Source organism: Thermomyces lanuginosus, assembly GCF_041956635.1.
Source record: "Thermomyces lanuginosus strain ATCC 200065 unplaced genomic scaffold VTN49scaffold_7, whole genome shotgun sequence".
In the NCBI taxonomy this organism is placed as follows: domain Eukaryota; kingdom Fungi; phylum Ascomycota; class Eurotiomycetes; order Eurotiales; family Trichocomaceae; genus Thermomyces; species Thermomyces lanuginosus.
The window spans coordinates 1,052,889-1,071,280 of NW_027192341.1; the positions used below are offsets into that span (position 1 = coordinate 1,052,889).

Consider the following 18,392-nt stretch of genomic DNA (forward strand, 5'->3'; position numbering starts at 1 on the left):
CTATGTGGATCGCTGGTCGATGCAATGAAGATGTTCCAAAGATTGATAGAGAAAACGAACGACGGTCATATCGTGATCGTTCATGTACGATGATTGATCACCACCCCGCTTTCAATGGAACGCCCAATCCATATGTCCCCGAAAAAAGCTGATCTCGAATCGAGCTCGCGTCCCCGGCAGGGGGACCCGCGCCATGGAGGCCCGATCCGCCCATCCAGCCCAGGCACGAACTCAACTCATCGACCGCGCCTTGAAGCTTGCCGCCCGAAGTCTGATTATGCTTCGCTAGTTTCTGGTCCCATCCGCCATATTGCAGTTGAATCCCTGCACCTCGCTTGGCAGCTTCTCGGATCACTAGACTCCAAGCTTTGCTGATTTCCTCGTACGCTGCATCATGGCCAAGGTTGTGGTGGGCCGTATCCCAACGTGGAAGACGGTGAATGATCTCTGTCGCTCCGTCAAGATAGCTTAGGGAGGTCGACGGCTGTGTCTCTTGCGGGGGCAGGAAGTAAGGAGTAAAATCACTGAGGGCTTCCAGGAGGTTCATATAATGCTGTCGTACACGGTTATATGCGTAATCTGATGACGGATTCACACCCAACGGAAACGCATTCTGCAGGGTAGTTTGGTAGTTGTTGAGGACATTCAGCGTGGCAGCCACGCTAGGCCGGGGTGCCGTGCTGACGATTTCGTCGTTCAACTCGGGATGCCGCTGGCAAATTGTCTGCAACACGGACCGAAGAGCCTCCGTATCTAGCGTCTCGAGTAACCGGGGTAATGACAAGGGGCGCCCGGTCACATTGTGGCGAGCTCGTTTGATCTGTCGGCTCGGTAGCGGCCGTGGCGCTATGCCTGGCGAACCGGTGGGTGAAGCAGACATGCGAGTGTCATTGTCGTGACTGTCATCGTCGGCCTTGCGTTTGCGGCTGCTGCTCGGTTGGGTCGGTGTCGACACTTTCCTAAGATCAGCTACCCGAACATGGATCGGTGGAAACAGGCAACACTCACTGGAACGAGAAGGAGAGAAACGAGAGTGTTCATAAAAGTGCGGAGGAACAGGAGGCGTGGCCACCAGGCTGTTCATGATGATGTCGACAGCTGATGGCACTGGGAGGCAATCCTCGTAAATGAAGCGGCAGCCCAACCGCCCGACAGGGGAAGGCGATGGACAAGGAAAGACGGAATTTTTGCAGCGATTATCTTCGAGAGATGAGAAACAGTCTCAAAGTGATGCTCTAATCTCCCGAAGATAAGCAGAAAAGGAGTTGTGCGGCAGATTGCGCGGCTCGCTTGCAGTATGAAAAGAGGAGATCAAGTGGCCGCTGGCGATGTTGCAGTAGGCAACGGCCACCCGCAGAGCCCCAGGCGCTCGTCTGTTGATTACGTAACTGTGCCAAGTCCTCAAAGCGGGCATCATTGGACGGTCGTTAATTTAGCTTTTGCGTGGTTCCGCGAGCTATGCCGTATGTAGTTTAGTTTATTTTCCAAGCAAGCCAATAACTGTTTCGGAAACCTTTACTAGGCCATTTATGGAATAGTTGCTTGTAGTAAGCCCGGTTTCCAGATTTAGCTAGTACGCTCATTTCCATGTCCAACCCAGCATTACCCAATTAGCACATTGCCAGGACAGAGAACATCCCATTAGCCATTGCTCACAGTGACTCCGGCTTCTTCCGCAGCATTCGGATTCCAGTCTATATTCGTCGAGATTGTCATAAAGGCTGGTAACTTTAATCGGCTTCTGATTTGGCTATTGTAGGAAGGAACTGAAATATCATAGTGTGGTGCGGAGGCGTAGCGACGGATGTCTCTTGAGCGCAGGGTTCATGATCAGATGTAGGTAGATAGAGCAATTGTTCTCCGTGATGAGTAGTGACTGCTCTTGACGTTTAATTATATAATGCATTTGATACTCAACAGAAGATCGAGCAGTCGAGGAATGAGTTGCATCGACGTGGTAGGGATCATTTCCAAATCATAACCACTGAACTCCCTGTTCTCCTTTTCACTCTCCTTCAAGACTCGCTTCCATTTTCGTAAGAACTCTGCACGCGGAATCACGGGAGTAGCGTTTGGATTAAAGAACCAGACCTGAATGCCATCATCGCTAGCCATACCAATAATAACCTCACGGTCGCCGAGGATTCGAAGAGGATTTGCTGGGATTATCTTTCAGTGTTGCAATTGGCTCCATGCTAACGACATAGCCGTAATGACGCGCAGAGTCACTGCATTGGTGCTTTTAGTGAGAGCGAAGCGCTGGGTTGATCACGGTGGATATCAACACGTCATTTTCGCTCACAAGATCGGCACTTGCCTCCAAAGAGAGAAGTACGGAGCAGGGAGTTGAAGAATGATTCACGCCCACATTCATCGTTTCGCTCGATATAGAAGCGTTTACAAGGGCATCCTTTTTTCATTCACTCCCTTCCATTGAACCGGTAGGCTCCGCACCTCAAATCTTCAGAGCGAAGCGAGGGTTGAAGGTCCAGAGGTGAATGCCGTCAATACTAATCAGGCCAAAGGCCTCGCAGTCGCCAAAGGGTTGTATGCAAAGCCTCTTCATTCTGATCCCCCGCTTGTCCCCAAATCGGTAGAACACCGGCCCCGACTTGGGAACATGGACCTCTCGGACATCCAATGGGTACGGAAATATGACTTTGGTCTGCTGGTCTGCGTTGAAAACCTCAAGTATTCTGAGATCATCATTCCAGCAATAGAGCATGTCCGGGTTGAGAAAGGCGGGATAGGGACCATAAAATGCGCCCATACAGGGCAAATCACTCCACCGGACGCTCAGCTTGTCAGTGGTGTGATCGTACATGAGGTCAATCGTGGGACGGTCGTCGGCATAAAACAGACGTCTTACTGTCTTGCGGCCGTACGTGCAAACCCTTCATCTTCCGAGGGAGTAGGAACTGTTCACGTCCACGTGGCGACCGGAAAGCGACAAGAGAAAACGCTTTTTATCGAGCAGCTGCCCAGCAAGAGTCCAATTGGTTTGCTGCACTTCCGGTGGAGCTGTGTCCCAATCGATTTCGAAAGTCACCAGCAGGTTCTCATCCACGTCTATGTGCCACAGCCATAAATCGGAGAATGTGCCTATTTCTCGGATGCGATCCAAGCTGAGGTCCCAAATATAAACCGTAAAAGAGTCGCGGGGGTCCCTGTTTGAGGCGAGTCATAACCACTTTATCTTTCACGATCGAAACTATGTTAGGGAAAAAGGGAACCTCTCCTCCGCATTCCTGTGACGTGTTTGTATCCCACACGGCTAGACGTCTGCCGGCCAACTGTTAGATGATGCTGACAAGACAGAGTATATCATGCTCTCATACTTATCCGTGAGGAGACCAACATAGCGATCGGACGCCAGAAGTTCCGGGGAATCGAACGGGTGTGCTTCTATACCTGTGTCCCAAACTTGACGCTTTCCAGTTTCGAGATCCAACATTTCAAGTTCGCTAGTGCGCGGTTTGCGATAATACAAACCGCCGTGAATGGTAAACAGCCTGCTTGACAAAAGTCGGCTCTTTCGGCCATGGCAGAAAGACCTTCCTATCCGGCTTGCTGTACTTCAACGCATACTGCCATCGGATATAAGCTAGCGCGTCAGCACGAGCTACATCTGTGTCCTTTATGCCCAAGAACGCAAGCGATTTTCGCAAAAGAGGCGTGACGACTGTCTCGGACGAGAAAATGGAGCGCCAGCGTCTTGAGACCTAATAGGAATCTCATGTCAGGTGTGATCCTCAACGTGGAGGAAAGCTAGGCAATGCGCACCCTCTGGTTTCGAACAATGTCGTCTGCTTCGAGATATTGCGCGATTTAAAGCACGAGCTCGAGAGGAAGAGAGCCAACGATATCATACTCGAATCGAAGCTGCTCAAAGCGCGCCCCTACAATGTCTCGCCATTCTTGCCTTTGGAGTTTGTCTAGACTCGCATTAAGTCTGCTCCACGGTTAGTTTGTATTCCTCCAGTCAGAGCGCCTACTTCGTCGACATACGCGTCATGTCGCGCTCGGGGAGTTAAGGAATCAAAAACATCTACTATTCTTTGTAGACGTTTCAGAGACAGTATGGCCGACGGAGTTGTCCATTACCGGATAGAAGAAGTCAACTTCATGTCCGAAATAGAAAATGGCTTGGAGGACAATGTCGAAACATGTTTACTGTTTCCCACGTCCTCTTTGCAGATTCCTTGAACGGCCACAGCAAAGCGCATCTTGGATGCTAGGGTTAGGGTATTGGCTTGCTTATTTTTAGTAACGATCGAAAACTTAAATTTAATCAGACATCAGGCGGAACACGACAACATTCGGAACACATTTTCATCCACGACGGAGAACTGACCCTTAACGTGGAACGTCCTATGGTGTGAACATCGTAAATGCGAATTTAAGCCCTTCATCATGGACGCATTTGCGGCCACACCGCTGCTGATGAGCTGTATATGGTCAGCATTCGACATCGCACTATTCGCTCTGTGATGTTTGTATTAACTTACCGGGAGGGCCAGGGAACCACCAGACCATGCCAATGCTACATACGGCTGAGAGCTGACAACGGACGAGACTATCGAATGGGACTAGATAAGAAACTTGACCAGTCTCTCCGCCTGTTCTCGAACTTTAACATCTTTTCCCAGAAGAGGGACTCGCCATTGCTTCTTATCGCGCTCGTCCAGGAGGCGCGTTACCAACGACTGGACTGATTTTGGCGATAGGGGGTCCGGGTCGTCTTTGCAATGACCCCAAATGCTTCGCGAAGTCACCTGCCAGGTCGGACTCCCGGGCCTCCAGGATATCAAAGGTTTGAGCCCAATGATCGTGTTCATCTTTGGGCCGAGGAAGGGCAAGTTCCGTGGTGCTTGCTTTAGGACCAGAGTTTGATGACAGAGAAGAGGACGAGGAAGACACAGTCTCGCCTGGAGAACCCTTAGACGCGTTTCCCGTCGTAGAAGTCTCAGCGTTGTGAGAAGGGGATGCCTTCGAACTCGATTCCGCTGCAGGAGCAGCAACGCTGTCCGCGGAGACTGTGGTATTCCGAGTCTTCTTACCCAGCTTGAATTTGGAGAAGAGAGGCATATTTTCACCCAACCCGGTTGCAAAAACCGTGGATTCTGAGTCTTAAGCTAGTAATCCTGAGATTGAGTATGTTGGTGAAATACGGAGTACATAGGAGAATATCAATGCCATTGTCGCAGGAAAGGCCGCTCTAGTAGAGCATGCAGGCAAACTGTTACAGCTAGGTAGCAGATCAGTTGTTAGACCTCGGCCGCAGAAGTAGAGAATTAGCACTGCAGCTTACTCCTATATTAATTAAGCGACCATTGAGTAGAGTTGTAGCTTTGCAATTGAGTTGATAGAAACGGGCTGCTCCACAAAATACATAGGTAAAAGTCAAGCCAACGATTGGCCGATATTGCTGAATTGAGGGTCTTTCGGGCGAATCCTAGTTAAACAGAATTGGGTGGTGAAATTCCGCTCCAAGCATGTTTCCACTGAGGATTGTCTTCCCCATGCTCTGCATTCCGTAGAAGAATGAATTTGTCACGACGCAGTGCAAACAGACGACGAGGATGGAATGGCTGACGAGACGTATATACAAGGTGGTTGAAGCACGTACCTATTCTGGTCAGCAACTCCCCGTCTTAGATTTGCACGAGTAACTTTCTACCAATGTTTCTGGCTTCGGCACGCTACCCAGGGAAGGCCCTGAACAGGTGAAATTTGAATTTCAGAATTCGCCAACCAACAACAGAGTACAATACGTTGAATAGGGTCAAATCCAAGGAACTGGTTTTAGATTTCGATTTCATGAATCTGGGGCTCCGATCTTTGAAAGTTGGCAGCACCCTTTTGCAAGTTGCTGAAGACAGAGAACAAGTCACCTAGACCCGAGCTTTCCACAAGATCTGTGTCGTACCCCGATGAATCCAACAGTCGAGCTCCCAATGGATTGACAATCACTCATGGAAGACCATCAGCTTGGGATTTCCACACCACACGGGATCTCAGGCGTGGAGGTTTATGGTCATGGAGTGTCTCTGCTTGAAAACTCCGGATGAGACCTGGGACCTTGGCTGATCGCGGCCGATAGCAACTCGTCTTTTTGCCCGAAAGATCTGTCTTGGATTCCAATAAATGAGGTACTCAGCAGGGCAGAGGAGGAATGGCCAGGCATTTGATACTTAAATTCGTTGGGGAAATACATGATCGCACTTGAATTGGATTCATTTCCGTTTCACTTCACATCCTCAGCTGCAATCCATGGCTCAGCACCCGGAAAGTCGGGGGTAAAGTTAGGATTGAAGAACCAGAAATGAATTCCGTCACAGCTGAGCAGACAGAAAACTTCACGGTCACCTAAGGGTTCCAAGGGGAGATCTCCTGGATCAAGCCACCCATCACTTTTTGCCCGCTTGTACCACTCGCGAACAGTGACTTCTCGGGCATGCGGTTGGTACCGGACCACAGGTTTGGTCTGCTGGTCTGGGCTGAATATTTCGATCACCTTCTTCTCATCGCACCAGTGGTAGAATATGTCGGGGGTGAGGAAGGCGCTATTGCTTTGGTAAATATTTTGGACCGCGCCCTGATAATTCGACCGGATGCTCAGGTGGTCCACCGCGTAGTCATAAATTAGGTGCATCGTGTGACGATGGTCCTCATGAAGCAGACCTCTTACTGTCCTGTGCCCGTATGTCTGACAGGCTGAGAAATGGAACTCTAAGAATTCTTTAACGTCGGCAGGACGACCCGACAGCGACGCGGAAATAAACGTTCTCTCTAGCAATTCCCCATCCAATGTCCATTTTGACCGCTGTGCCCTTGGGGGACTTGTGTCCAAGTCGAGTTTTTCAATTACCACGAGCATGTTCTTGTCGGTGTCCACGTGCCACACCAACAGCTCTTGCGGCGAGAAACTGCCAACTGATCGGATGCGACCACAGTTCAGATCCCATAGAAGAATGGGGGAACCTACCGTCTGTCCAATCATGACTATCGTGTCCTTCACGAGAGTCATCTGCTTGGGGTAACCGCGAATCTTTCCACTGAATTTCTTTGATGTCTTCAAATCCCACGCGGTCAAATATATGCCAGCGGCAGGGTTGGAAACAAGGGAACGGAAAGATAGTAGCGGCCTCGTCCTTTCCGTGATGAGAACAATGTGGCTATCCGACACCAGAAGGCGCGCAATTTCGTCGTCCGCTAGGGTCTCCGCTAGTTGATCTTCCGTTCTATCATGCAATGTCCATGACCGGCTCTCACCGGTCTCGAGATCTAGCATTCTAACTGTGATAGGGCCCACGGTGCAGTAGAAAAGCCGCCGCGAATCATATAGACTCTCTCTGCGGAATCCCTCCCGACCTGGCCATGGAAGAAAGGCCTTCTTAACCGGCTTGCCATATTTCAGCCCATGTTGCCACCGGAAATAGGTCACCGCGTCCGAGGCAGGTACTTCCATGCCCTCCATGCCCAGGAACTCAAGCGTTTTGCGCAAAACACGTGTGATGATTGCATCGGACGAAAAAATAGACTGCCATCGTTTTGAAACCTATGAGAACATCTTAATTCAAATGGCTCGGACCATCGAGAATCGGGGGATTCGCACCCTCTGGTATCGGGCAATGTCTTCTGGATCTAAATATTGCACGATCTGAAGCAGGAGCTCCAGGGGCAGAGAACTGATATGATCATATCGAACCTCCTCGGGCGCTTTTTTGCATTGTTCCGCCATTCTTCTTTTCAGCTGGTATTGGATTGCAATGGAGTCGGCATGCAGTTAGTTTCACGTTTTTCAAATCGAATTGCGCACTTTGTTGGCAATGCCATAGTAGTATTAAGTACGGAGTACACGCCGCGACGAGCGCGCGAGATAAAGAGAAATTTCGGAGTACTAGTGTTTCTCCACACTGTTCCGGGGGGATTTACCGGAGACAAGAATTTCTTTCTGTCGGGGATTAAGAGAATTATCCTACTCCCCTACGTCGAGAATGCGATCTGGGAAGACTCTACTCCGTGGTTTTACTATGGAATGCAGGAACAGGCCATCCATGCGCGGTGACATCATCGTAGCTCTTCAGCCGTAATAAAATAGGCGAACTAAGCTTTTGGCGCCATATTAAGATAAAAAAGGTCAGTAGTAGAAAATGGTTGGAGTAGTGGTGTGACCGACGTTCATTCTGATTGTCCAATCTTTCGCCTAAGCTAAAACTGATAAAAGCCAGAAAACAAGTCGATTTACATATGACTCGATAGCATTACATTCTGCAGGAAGGCGAGGAACTGGTTTCAGTTAATCCGGCTGCAGACTTGAAGGCTGATTCGAGACGGTCAAAATCACATTCCTACTGGTAAGCGCACGGATAATTTAGGTTATGTATTTTGGAGGCTCTGTGCGGAACAGGGCAAAAATGCTGTTCACCCAAAACAACCGATATAGCTCGCTTGATCAATTCACGACAAGTGATGATTCATCGCAGCGGGTTTCTATGGACGATGCACGGTAGTTTTCTCCCAATTTCAAATAGCGTTACCTCTAATGAAAGAATGCGATCATAGCAGATGTAAATACATCCCGGCACCCGGAATCCAATCACCCCGTGAACGCCATAACCATGCGATAGACCTCCCTCTCTAAACGTTGTATAACGATAATCTCCACGCAGACAATAACATAAATAAATTCACAAGTACAGGCTCTGTGCTGCTACAATGTCTCGCTTGATCTTGGTCAGGGCCGTCTCGAATTTCTGCTCGAGCTCCTCACTGCCCATCACCTTGGCTGCTTGTGCAATCTGTCGCAGCAGCTCTTCCAGTCGGCGGAAAACGCGGATCAGATTGCCTTCGTAAACGTCCGTCATCCGGCAAATATCTGCAAATGATCCGCCCTTGGCCCATTCGTACAGAACCTCCATCAACTCCCAGTGGAAGCTCTGCACGTATTCTTCTTCGTTGATAGCCAGCTTGGACTCTTGTGACACCCGAGCAATGATCCTTGCCTGAGCCACAATCTCCTTGTAAGGTTTGATGAGCTCTTCCTTGCGCATAGCTTGAGCGTCTTTTGTTTTTTCTTCAAAAACAAAGCAGCTGAGCACCGCGGCACATTGCTCTGGTGTGAGGTTATTGAAGAAACCATTGAAAAGCAATTCACTCAGCATGAGCTCATCACCAGTGCTGATCTCACAGGCTACTCGAGCCTTCAGCTGGACAACCTCGTCCTCATTGATAAATCCGAACCGCCGAAGAACTCGCTTCCGGGCCTTCAATTCGTCCAGTTGCATGATGGACATTGCATCCGAAATTTTCTTCTTGAGCTGCTTGATACGTTCTCCCAGTTCGACTTTCTTCACATATGCATTATACAGCTCCGGAAGCCGCGGCGAATTGTGCAAAGGATTGGACAGGATCCTGGAGTCAAGGACTTCGATTTTCTGACGCAGGGTCAGCCGACCTTCGATGAGCCCAAAACTAGGTAGTCAACTCACCCTCATCAATTTCTTGAAGGACTCATCACGGATATTCATATTCTCGATGGGATCCAATAGCGCAATTCCGTCTGGGAACCGCCGCTGTACCTCTTCAAGAGCCCGCTTGACGCTGTTCCTTGAGTCCGGGGTCGTCACTTCCTTGGGGAGATGAAGGCGGATGTGTGAAATAGCCTGGATGCAATTCAATAGCACAGGGACGACCTCAAACCGGCACTTCTCGCCCTCTTTCGGTGGCACCACTCCTTGCGGAAGGTCACCATGAGTGCGAGTACCGACAGATGCTGATCCTTCTGCGATTTTGAGGAGAACGTCAATGATGTAGGATTCATGATCAGAGTACTCGGTGTTGTTATTCTTTTGCTTTCGTTTCTTCCAATTGACAAGGACGCCCCACCCAAAATCATGGCCATTTTGCTTGATTTGCAGGAGACGGCCGGGTTGTAGGAATCGGATGCAGTACTGAGGATGGGAGATCACTGTTTGCATGTCCTCGGTCAAAGTGGCGAGCTGTTTCTTCAATTCATAATATTCCCGGACTGTAGGCTCGTCAGGTATGGACATGGCGGCCCTCTGCTCCTCCAACTCATGTAGTTCTGCAAGAAGTCAGTACAAGTCCAAATAGCAATGGAAGACGGGACAAAGGGGCGGCTAACCTTTCTCCAGGTCGGTCACCTTGGACGTGTTTTGGAACTGGTAGAAGCAACGCTCCAGCATAAACTCGGGAGAGATGCCCTCAACCCGCATGAGGTTCAAGATCATGTTGTAGCCAAGGTGAAACGCCGAGTTCAAGCGATCTTGCTCTCCGCGTACAATCTCCTTGGCGACAGACGGGTCCATCTCTTCGCCAACCATCATGATCACAATGCCTCGGTCGTCCAAGCCTCTTCGGCCGGCACGACCAGACATTTGGATAAACTCCGAGGGTGTGATCCAGCGCAAGTCAGTGCCATCGAACTTGCGGACATTGGTGAACACTACAGTCTTTGCAGGCATGTTCAAACCAATGGAGAACGTTTCTGTAGCAAACAGCACTTTGATCAATCCTTCTTGGAAGAGAATCTCAATGGTCTCCTTGAGAATGGGGAGAAGTCCCGAATGGTGAACGCCGATGCCCCGGCGGAGCAAGGGAAGGATATTTTGAATCTGTGGAAGTTGTCGGTCCTGTTCAGAGAGCATCTCGATGGCACTGTTGAAAACTTTGGTAACCATCTCTTTCTCGGATTCATCGTTGAAGGCCATAGATTTCAGTTCTAGTGCGTTCGACTCGCATTCACGCTTGCTGAAACTGAAGACGATAACCGGGTGGTAATTCTTCAACATGATCATTCGGACGATCTTGAAGATGTCCGAAGGTCCCTTGTTGCCACCTTTGTTGAGTTTCTTGTCTTTCCCGGAGCCTTTCCTCTTGGCCAGGGCGTCAGCTGGGTCGTCGCCCTTGCTGCTCTTGATCGAATTCATGGCCTTTTGGAAATTCTCCTCCCGGAACATCCCCTTCTCGTCCACGACGAGATGGATACCTTCACCACCAGTGGGGAAAAAGTAATGTTGCAGAGGGGTAGGGCGGAAGTCGGTATACACGACGTGGCAAGGCTGGTTATGCGTCTTCACGATCCACTCTGCGAACTGCATAGCATTTGGGATTGTTGCCGACAGAAACACATACCGAACTTTGTCGGGCAACAAAATGATAGTCTCTTCCCAGACAACGCCCCGAACTACATTCGTTAGCCTTAACCAGAGTTTGTCAATTGAGTGCATGCCACATACTAGCATCACGCAGATAATGAATCTCATCGAAGATAACCCAGGCAACTTCGCGCATGATCTCCGAACCACGGTACAGCATGGAACGCAGAATCTACACCTTCGTTGAGTAACCGAGGCATATAAAGCCAGAGAGTAAAACATACCTCAGTGGTCATGACCAGGCAAGTGGCTGTAGGGTTGATGGTCACATCACCAGTCATTAGACCAACGTCGCCAAAATCGGCGGCAAACTCCCGATATTTCTGGTTACTGAGAGCCTTGATGGGACTCGTGTAGATAACCCGTTGGTTGTTCTTCAGACATTGCGCGATGGCATACTCTGCAACGACTGTTTTACCAGCGCTGGTGTGTGCCGAAACAAGCACGCTCTCCTCTCTCTGAATCGAGTGGATCGCTACTTGCTGGAACGGATCAAGGGTGAAGGGCCACGTGCGTGCGGGTTCGGCCGGAGGCTTGTGCTCGGAGATGGGGACATATGGGTAATTCGGCGGCAACGAAACTTCATGGCGCACATGGTGGGAGAGGACAACGGTGCCCTTGTCATCCGTGGTCTGCAGACCGGCTGCAGCGACTTCTCTTTCTTGCTCGGTTTCGAACTTATCGGCGACAACGGGCTCTTGCTGTTCGTCTTGTAGTCGCTGACGCTTCGGTTCTGGCTCGCCACTGTCTGCGGATTGCGCGGCCGTTGAATCGACGTCGCCTTGGGCTCCCGGAGCTTCAGGCGCATGGCCATCATCTTGTGTTTGCGCAGGCTGGCCGTTTTTCACATCGCCGTTGACTTGACGCTTCCTAGGCTTGTCCTTTTTTGGTCGCGGCTTCGTCTCGAACTCGTCTGGGAGGATCTCAGCCTGCGGCTGGTCCTCAAAGACGTCAAACAACTCATCCATGGCCGATGGAAGCCCGCTGGTTTTGCTCAAGACAAACACTGCGCGACAGAAGAGAAATTTACAATTTCCTCTTCGGAGGGACCCACCAAGTGATGTCTGATTTGCCAACACAAATCTTGTTATCACGTGACTAGAATTAGCGCATGATTTCAGATGTCGGCTCGGAACCTCATGCCACTGTCGCTTGATCAGACAATTGCTTTTTGACTCCCGGCCAATCTCCTACACAAGCGTCAAAAGTGCGTTTTACATTTCTGCATTGTCTAGCTAGCAATCGAATTGCTAAGCACAATTCCAGATGTACGCCGCCTCTGCCACTCGTGCTCGCTTGGCGACTTCGCTGGTCGCTCGCCGTGGTTTCTCAACCACGCGTGCTCAGCTCGCGAGTCCGTATCACTACGGCGAGGGTCCTCGGTCGAACATTCCCTTCAACCCTCTGACCAAGTACTTCGCTGTCCGCTACTGGGCGTTCATGGGTACGCTTGCATTGGTTCCATTTGAACATCCGAGAAGACCCGACACTGACTCTTGTGCGATAGCTACTGGCTTCTTCCTGCCGTTCGGCATTGCTCGTAAGTCCTTCCCCGGATGTCCGGCGACGCCTGATACTAAGTCGATCTCGCAGTCTGGCAACTTAAGAAGACTCGCCCTTGATCAATTGCTTCGGTTCATTCATTGGTCCAAGCTGGGATGTACTTGTATCTTTGGAGAGGCATTCTGGGCGAGATGGACATGTCAGCTGTATAAAATAGATTCAAACAATGCATTCCAGTTATTGTTCATCGCAAGCTGCAACAAACCTCCTTATTTTGGGCGGCAAGACTATGACCTATGGTCCATGCCCAATGGCTGGCACCTCTACGCCCGGCCATTTGAATTTCTGAATGCTTGGCTTCAGTAAAGGGATGGAATTGATCATTAGCATCGCCGCGGAAGCGTCTTCGGGTTTAGATACAGGCATGCGCGTGGTGATGGTACATTCTCACAGTTGTCTTCCATGTTGATCTGGAAGCTCAGGGGAAATGGCAGGCAGTTGATTTTACTGAACTCATTGAAGCTTGCCCAGACATGTAATAAATATTTGCTGGCCTATGAAGTACTGTGATATGGTAATGCATGGTGAGCCACGCCTGTCGGTCACGGGAAGCATCACCCAGCGTACGTAAACTATAGCAATGGCGGATAGATGAGACCAGGTATGTTGGCAACCGTCCTGGTCCATATATGATGGCCGAAGACGCAAACCGGAACTGTCCTCCGAGCCGAGAAGCCTCGTCTTTCAACTCCAAAATCCAAACGCCATTGAGCTAGTTCGCCCGATATGAGTTTTAGGTCGAGTCTTCCGCTTAGCTTCTGTATCATGTTTCCGTCTGCTGTGGCATGGCATTTTGAACATGGATGGTTAGTGCATGCTCACGTCGAGAGGCGATGCTCACAATGGCTCAGCGTCCATCATTTGAATCGATTTTGCTGCATTTCCACGTGCCCGTATCTGATGGAGAGGAATAGAAAGAAGAAGGAAGGAGAACTGGGCAAACAAGTCGCCACCGGCCAGGTTGGACTCAGCGGACGCCATCTACTATTATTTGGAAACTGGAAAGTACCAGCACCACGTTCTCCGGACAAGATTTGCGGCAATCACTGCACGATGATTCGTTTTTCCACATCACCTTTCCCTGCTTCCGCCATTTTGGAAAACCAACAAAATCAGTCTTCCAGGGTGAGCAAGTCGGATCGAATATCCTAGACGTCTTATTTCCAGGCTCTCAAATCAATCGAAATGCAGCTTTGAAAAAGGGCTGAAGGTTGTCCCAACGCTACTGGGCGCATGTATTCGACAAATGCATGATCAGATCGCTTGTCATCCTGTCACATCCTAGTAACGTAGCAATCTGGAATTAGTACTATTGTAGGCGGCAGACCCGAGTCAGTCAGCCAGTCGCTTGTCTGCATAATCAAGCCGAAGTTGGCATCCCAGTTCAGCTCTTCAGCCTCTGGCAACTTTATGCCGTGTTCGGCCCCAAATCGTTCAGCGGTACAGAGTTGATGTCATCAAATTGTGTATACAAGTACGGAATAGGGTTGCAATCACGGAGTACTCCGTACTCACTGAAAATAAAATCCCAACAGGCTTGTCGAGTCCTTTTTCCAGTCGAGCTAGTCGCTGACGTCTTGCCTCGAGTCTTGTTACTTCACCCTGGCAGTGGCAGCTGGCATTGGAGAGATGGCTTGGACCATTACATAGATGAAACCGTGGCTCTTTCAAGGTCTTGACAAGGTACCGATTGCGAAAAGGCGAATAGATTGGGACCCTTACGGAAATCGCGTCCCGACAAGTCGACAATTCGACACATGGATCGAGCTCTTCGCTAAACGAGGTGATCAACAGTGATCATCCTGATATTCCTTCACAGCGCCAATCAAACATACGCGATGCGTGGAATATACATGCGCTCTCGGAGTACTCCGTATCCGTCGATCTGTGCCAAATAGAGTACCTACTCATTCTGCGTCGTACTCTGGAACAACTCTCAACGACGGCAATTAGATAAAAATGATGCCTAGATTAATTTCTGCCACAATCACATGGACAACAGAACCTGATACTCAACAGAGTAGGATCGTACTCAAGCACCATTATGTCTCCGCTCGGTAAGCCCCATGTGGCTTAAAAGAACTCAGTTTCCAGCAGTCTTAAGAAGATGCACGTTGGTGCTGTCGGGGATCCTTGGCTAGCGAAGAGGATTGACGGATGAGAGGCCTACGACTACTTGCATAGCCACCAATAGGTAGCAAGAAAGACATGGCGTCTGGAACACCAGGCAAGGAAGCTTGCCCATAGTTTGCATGATTCGATGAGTATCAGGCCAGGCACAAATGTACCTCGTGCCGGAGGCCAGCCCAAGTAACCTCATCTCCTCCAGGGTCATGGCCAGTCACAGACTCATCGCTGAGGAGAATAGACTGTTGTGGCGAGTTACATACATACATCCTGTTCTCCGTAAGGAGTAGTTGCTCAGTGAGTCCAAAATCAGGAATGAGGAATCAATAAGTTAGGCTGTTTGTCGGTAGAGCCGACAGCTATGGAGCTGGGCCAACTCGTATTGAAGCTATTGCATTCAGGTCCGGTGGTTTGCGACTTGTTCCCTTCATTTGTCTATCCGTCTGCGGTCTGGCCATCCGTGCTCGTAGGACAAACAACGCAGCCGTCGCAAGCCAGAAAGTATGACGGAGACGAGGTGATGATCTCTTCCACTTTTGACGATCAATCAGGGGGTCCTTGCACGAGCGACAGAGCTGCATCATATGAACAAGCAAAATTTACTCTTTTTTTTTGTTCCACCAACATCCAGGAATCTGTATGTATGTGCTCAGTTCGTAGTATAGATAGAATATCTGTACCTTCTCCGTTGGCCAGGCTGGTTGGAATGCGGGCCAGAAAGTTGCGACTTGCATATCGCCCTGCCCAGCTTCTCTGCAAGTATCGCTTCGAAACCCTAACATCATGGCTCGCGGTTAGCCACTCTTTCCTCAAGTAATACCTGATGCATTCCGTGCGGAGCTACTCCGTCCAGTGCGGATGGATCGTTTGTCCGATTCCACAACGGTGCAGTCAATTAGAATACATCTGGATTCCTCAACCTCATAATCCATACATACTCCGTGTTCGTCCTCCTGTTTTTCTGCACGGAATCCCTAGGGTAGTACTGTATATGGATCCATTAAGGTTCACAATGACTGGAAAAGTGCTCCGTACGAATAAGTTGCATTCTCCGCGGAGGCGCGGGATTGCCTCTCACTTTCCAGGCCGAGAATTCATGCGAAATTCATCCATCCAAAGCCGCCATAATTAACTGAATTGGCGCCTACGGAGCACACTCGGAAAACTTGGGAGGTTGCAACTCCAGAATTCATCAGATCGATCATCATGAGATCCATGACTCGTCATACTGTGGCAATTTGGCTTGTTAGGGAAAGTATGACCGGTCATGGATCCAAGACAACAGGCCAAACTCCAGAGACTTCCTCGATAATCTCGCGTATTCCCCTAGCCCGGTTAGGGAAATTCCTTACTCGCTCGGCATTGCGACTGGCTGGTGCGCGAGGGCGGCCGATCCCTGATTGGGCGAATGGATCCCAATGGGGTTAGTCGGCTGCGAAAACCAGTTGTCAACCTGCCTGGATTCATTGGCCTGTAACTCCGTGGTGCGTAATACAGCCACCTCGCCCGCCCAGACGCCCCAGATTAATAGGTTGGTGATTACGAGGCGAGTTATTACACCGACTCAACCGAGATGAAATCGATGGGACGATGGATCAAGTCGCGTCGTTGGATGATGGATCGATTTTGCTCCGTAGTTTAGTTCCTCGTCTGTTTCTTGGGCCGTACTGGAGAGTCCGACGGTGAAAATTTCTTTCAGAGAAGCCCGATAGTTACCTGATTGGGTTGGCGTGGACGACGGAGAAGGTTTAGGATGAACGCGTTGATCGAATCAGAGCGCGCCATGGCTTTCCAGCCAATTCCGGGACGAAACTCGGGTGATGTTGGTTACGACTGTCGACTGGCAACGGGTTCCGCCTTCTGTGTTCCGATTCTGTGCCTTGTTCCTGTGACTGGCTATTTCCCTGCTGCATTGGCGGTTGGAGTTTCGTCGAGACGGTGCTGAGTCAGCATTTGTCGCCGACCGGTCAATGGAATCTCCGTCGCGCAGACTGCAGCGCCATGGGGATTGGCCTGTGAAGACGCCGAACTTGAAGCCGGTGAAGCCACACATCCGACTCGAGGACAACGTCCGAAAGTGAACAGGCTCGGAAAAATCGTTTACGGTTCAGGACTGCGCCCAGGGAAGAGTCCCATTCTGCGCGAATCCTTCCACAGAATGAAAGCCTGTGTTGGCCGCCACTCTGGGACACTCGTTATGCATTCATCGTCAAATCACCTACGGAACCGATGTAGAGGAAATACGGAGTAGCAGTGGCTGCTGCACTGGGAAGTCGACGATCCCCAGGTCAATCTCCTGAATTTCGCAGGGACTGTGCAGCCTCTCAGGCATTTTGCAGAATGGGGACCGGCGGACCCGCGACCGATTTGAGGGTGGCATGACTGAAATCCGCCGCCGCCTTCGCCTTGCTCGGCGGTCGCCCTTTTGTCATCCCCCCGTTCTCGACGGTCGTGTGAAGCAAATCTTGTCGACGCGCTTCTCTGATGGTGGACTTGGTGGTCTTGGTTGTGGATCGGGAGGGTCTCTGGCTGACTGACTCCCTGCAGTGCTGCACAGCCTGCACTCGTGAGAAGTCCAAATGGGTTTAGCGCCATTCTAGTTTAGTGACCTGCCTGGCTTCCTCCGTCACTCCGTGCAAGTCCAAGGGATCCGTGCATTTCTGGTTCTTTACCTTTCCCTTGCCTGAGACTCCATGCGACCATGCCTGGTCGAGCTAGGCTAGCCGTCCTCGTCCGAGCCGATCCTCCCTTGAGTCCTCGTAACTTCGTAAGAATCTCAGAATCGCCATGATTAACCCAGCCAATGTGCTGCTCTATTTTTTTACTGGATGACTGGATGTATCCAGACATTTATCTCCACTGCTTGGTGATTGGAGGATGAACAGGGCCAGGCTTCCAGCACTCGTCGTGGAGCCGTGGCACCCAGCTTCGCTTTTTAGTTTTCAGTTTTCACTGATATCCTTTCTCCGCCAGCGGTTGAGGAAGGAATCGCGCACATACAGTAACTATCGGCCAGAAATGCCACGATCCACTACCGCATGACGGATAGTGGGATACAAAGACCAAATTGGCCAAGCAGGCAAAGTTTGGAATTAAAAAAAAAAAGACCAACGAATTGACGAACCAGTAGCCAAAGGGATTACGAGTCTTACGAATACCACATCTTCAGGAGTTGGAAGCCGGTAGTCCGGTTCTGACCACTGGGCTAACTAGTGTTTCTTTGAGTAAAAGGTTCGATTCGACGGAGCAGTTTCGGTGCTCTTGTTCCATACAACATGCGCCGAGAATCCCTTTGCGTGGAGGTTATTTTTTATTGTTCAAGGAGCCTCGAGTGAGCAAGGATGTTGTATGGAGTCCGAGTATACAGGAAACAGCTTGCTGCAATAACCTAGCATCACATTCAAATTACCCGTTTCTACAGACTGCGCTGGTTTGCGTGCCGGCACGCCTGACCCTGAGGGTGCCATCCCAGTCAGCAGTTTAACGTCCGAATTGCAAAGCTCATTTGCCAGCAAAAAG

The 18,392-nt window shown here is 50.2% G+C and overlaps 9 protein-coding genes across 9 annotated transcripts; 2 read left to right on the top strand and 7 right to left on the bottom strand.

Annotated features, from left to right (window-relative positions):
• Positions 1-97: 97 nt before the first annotated feature.
• Positions 98-1,084, bottom strand: VTN49DRAFT_7868 (uncharacterized protein; the record flags this gene model as incomplete). The annotated part of the gene is made up of 2 exons (XM_069416184.1): positions 98-954; positions 1,009-1,084. 2 exons carry the CDS (start codon positions 1,082-1,084, stop codon positions 98-100), a joined length of 933 nt encoding a protein of 310 aa, XP_069272229.1.
• Positions 1,085-2,455: 1,371 nt separating this feature from the next.
• On the bottom strand, positions 2,456-2,824 carry VTN49DRAFT_7869 (uncharacterized protein; the record flags this gene model as incomplete). The annotated part of the gene is made up of 1 exon (XM_069416185.1): positions 2,456-2,824. The coding sequence occupies one exon, from the start codon at positions 2,822-2,824 to the stop codon at positions 2,456-2,458; it is 369 nt and encodes a 122-aa protein (XP_069272230.1).
• A 72-nt stretch (positions 2,825-2,896) lies between these two features.
• VTN49DRAFT_7870 (uncharacterized protein) lies at positions 2,897-3,454 on the bottom strand (the record flags this gene model as incomplete). Its single annotated transcript, XM_069416187.1, has 3 exons — positions 2,897-3,069; positions 3,146-3,282; positions 3,339-3,454. The coding sequence occupies 3 exons, from the start codon at positions 3,452-3,454 to the stop codon at positions 2,897-2,899; spliced, it is 426 nt and encodes a 141-aa protein (XP_069272231.1).
• A 183-nt stretch (positions 3,455-3,637) lies between these two features.
• On the bottom strand, positions 3,638-4,015 carry VTN49DRAFT_7871 (uncharacterized protein; the record flags this gene model as incomplete). Its single annotated transcript, XM_069416188.1, has 4 exons — positions 3,638-3,722; positions 3,784-3,899; positions 3,942-3,952; positions 4,009-4,015. The coding sequence occupies 4 exons, from the start codon at positions 4,013-4,015 to the stop codon at positions 3,638-3,640; spliced, it is 219 nt and encodes a 72-aa protein (XP_069272232.1).
• A 356-nt stretch (positions 4,016-4,371) lies between these two features.
• On the bottom strand, positions 4,372-5,088 carry VTN49DRAFT_7872 (uncharacterized protein; the record flags this gene model as incomplete). The annotated part of the gene is made up of 3 exons (XM_069416189.1): positions 4,372-4,448; positions 4,509-4,619; positions 4,701-5,088. 3 exons carry the CDS (start codon positions 5,086-5,088, stop codon positions 4,372-4,374), a joined length of 576 nt encoding a protein of 191 aa, XP_069272233.1.
• A 1,159-nt stretch (positions 5,089-6,247) lies between these two features.
• On the bottom strand, positions 6,248-7,744 carry VTN49DRAFT_7873 (uncharacterized protein; the record flags this gene model as incomplete). The annotated part of the gene is made up of 2 exons (XM_069416190.1): positions 6,248-7,561; positions 7,619-7,744. 2 exons carry the CDS (start codon positions 7,742-7,744, stop codon positions 6,248-6,250), a joined length of 1,440 nt encoding a protein of 479 aa, XP_069272234.1.
• Positions 7,745-8,693: 949 nt separating this feature from the next.
• On the bottom strand, positions 8,694-12,151 carry VTN49DRAFT_7874 (uncharacterized protein; the record flags this gene model as incomplete). The annotated part of the gene is made up of 5 exons (XM_069416191.1): positions 8,694-9,440; positions 9,495-10,090; positions 10,151-11,212; positions 11,265-11,355; positions 11,408-12,151. 5 exons carry the CDS (start codon positions 12,149-12,151, stop codon positions 8,694-8,696), a joined length of 3,240 nt encoding a protein of 1,079 aa, XP_069272235.1.
• A 92-nt stretch (positions 12,152-12,243) lies between these two features.
• On the top strand, positions 12,244-12,805 carry VTN49DRAFT_7875 (uncharacterized protein; the record flags this gene model as incomplete). Its single annotated transcript, XM_069416192.1, has 5 exons — positions 12,244-12,277; positions 12,344-12,390; positions 12,450-12,627; positions 12,691-12,723; positions 12,777-12,805. 5 exons carry the CDS (start codon positions 12,244-12,246, stop codon positions 12,803-12,805), a joined length of 321 nt encoding a protein of 106 aa, XP_069272236.1.
• A 667-nt stretch (positions 12,806-13,472) lies between these two features.
• VTN49DRAFT_7876 (uncharacterized protein) lies at positions 13,473-13,898 on the top strand (the record flags this gene model as incomplete). Its single annotated transcript, XM_069416193.1, has 1 exon — positions 13,473-13,898. The coding sequence occupies one exon, from the start codon at positions 13,473-13,475 to the stop codon at positions 13,896-13,898; it is 426 nt and encodes a 141-aa protein (XP_069272237.1).
• Positions 13,899-18,392: the final 4,494 nt, after the last annotated feature.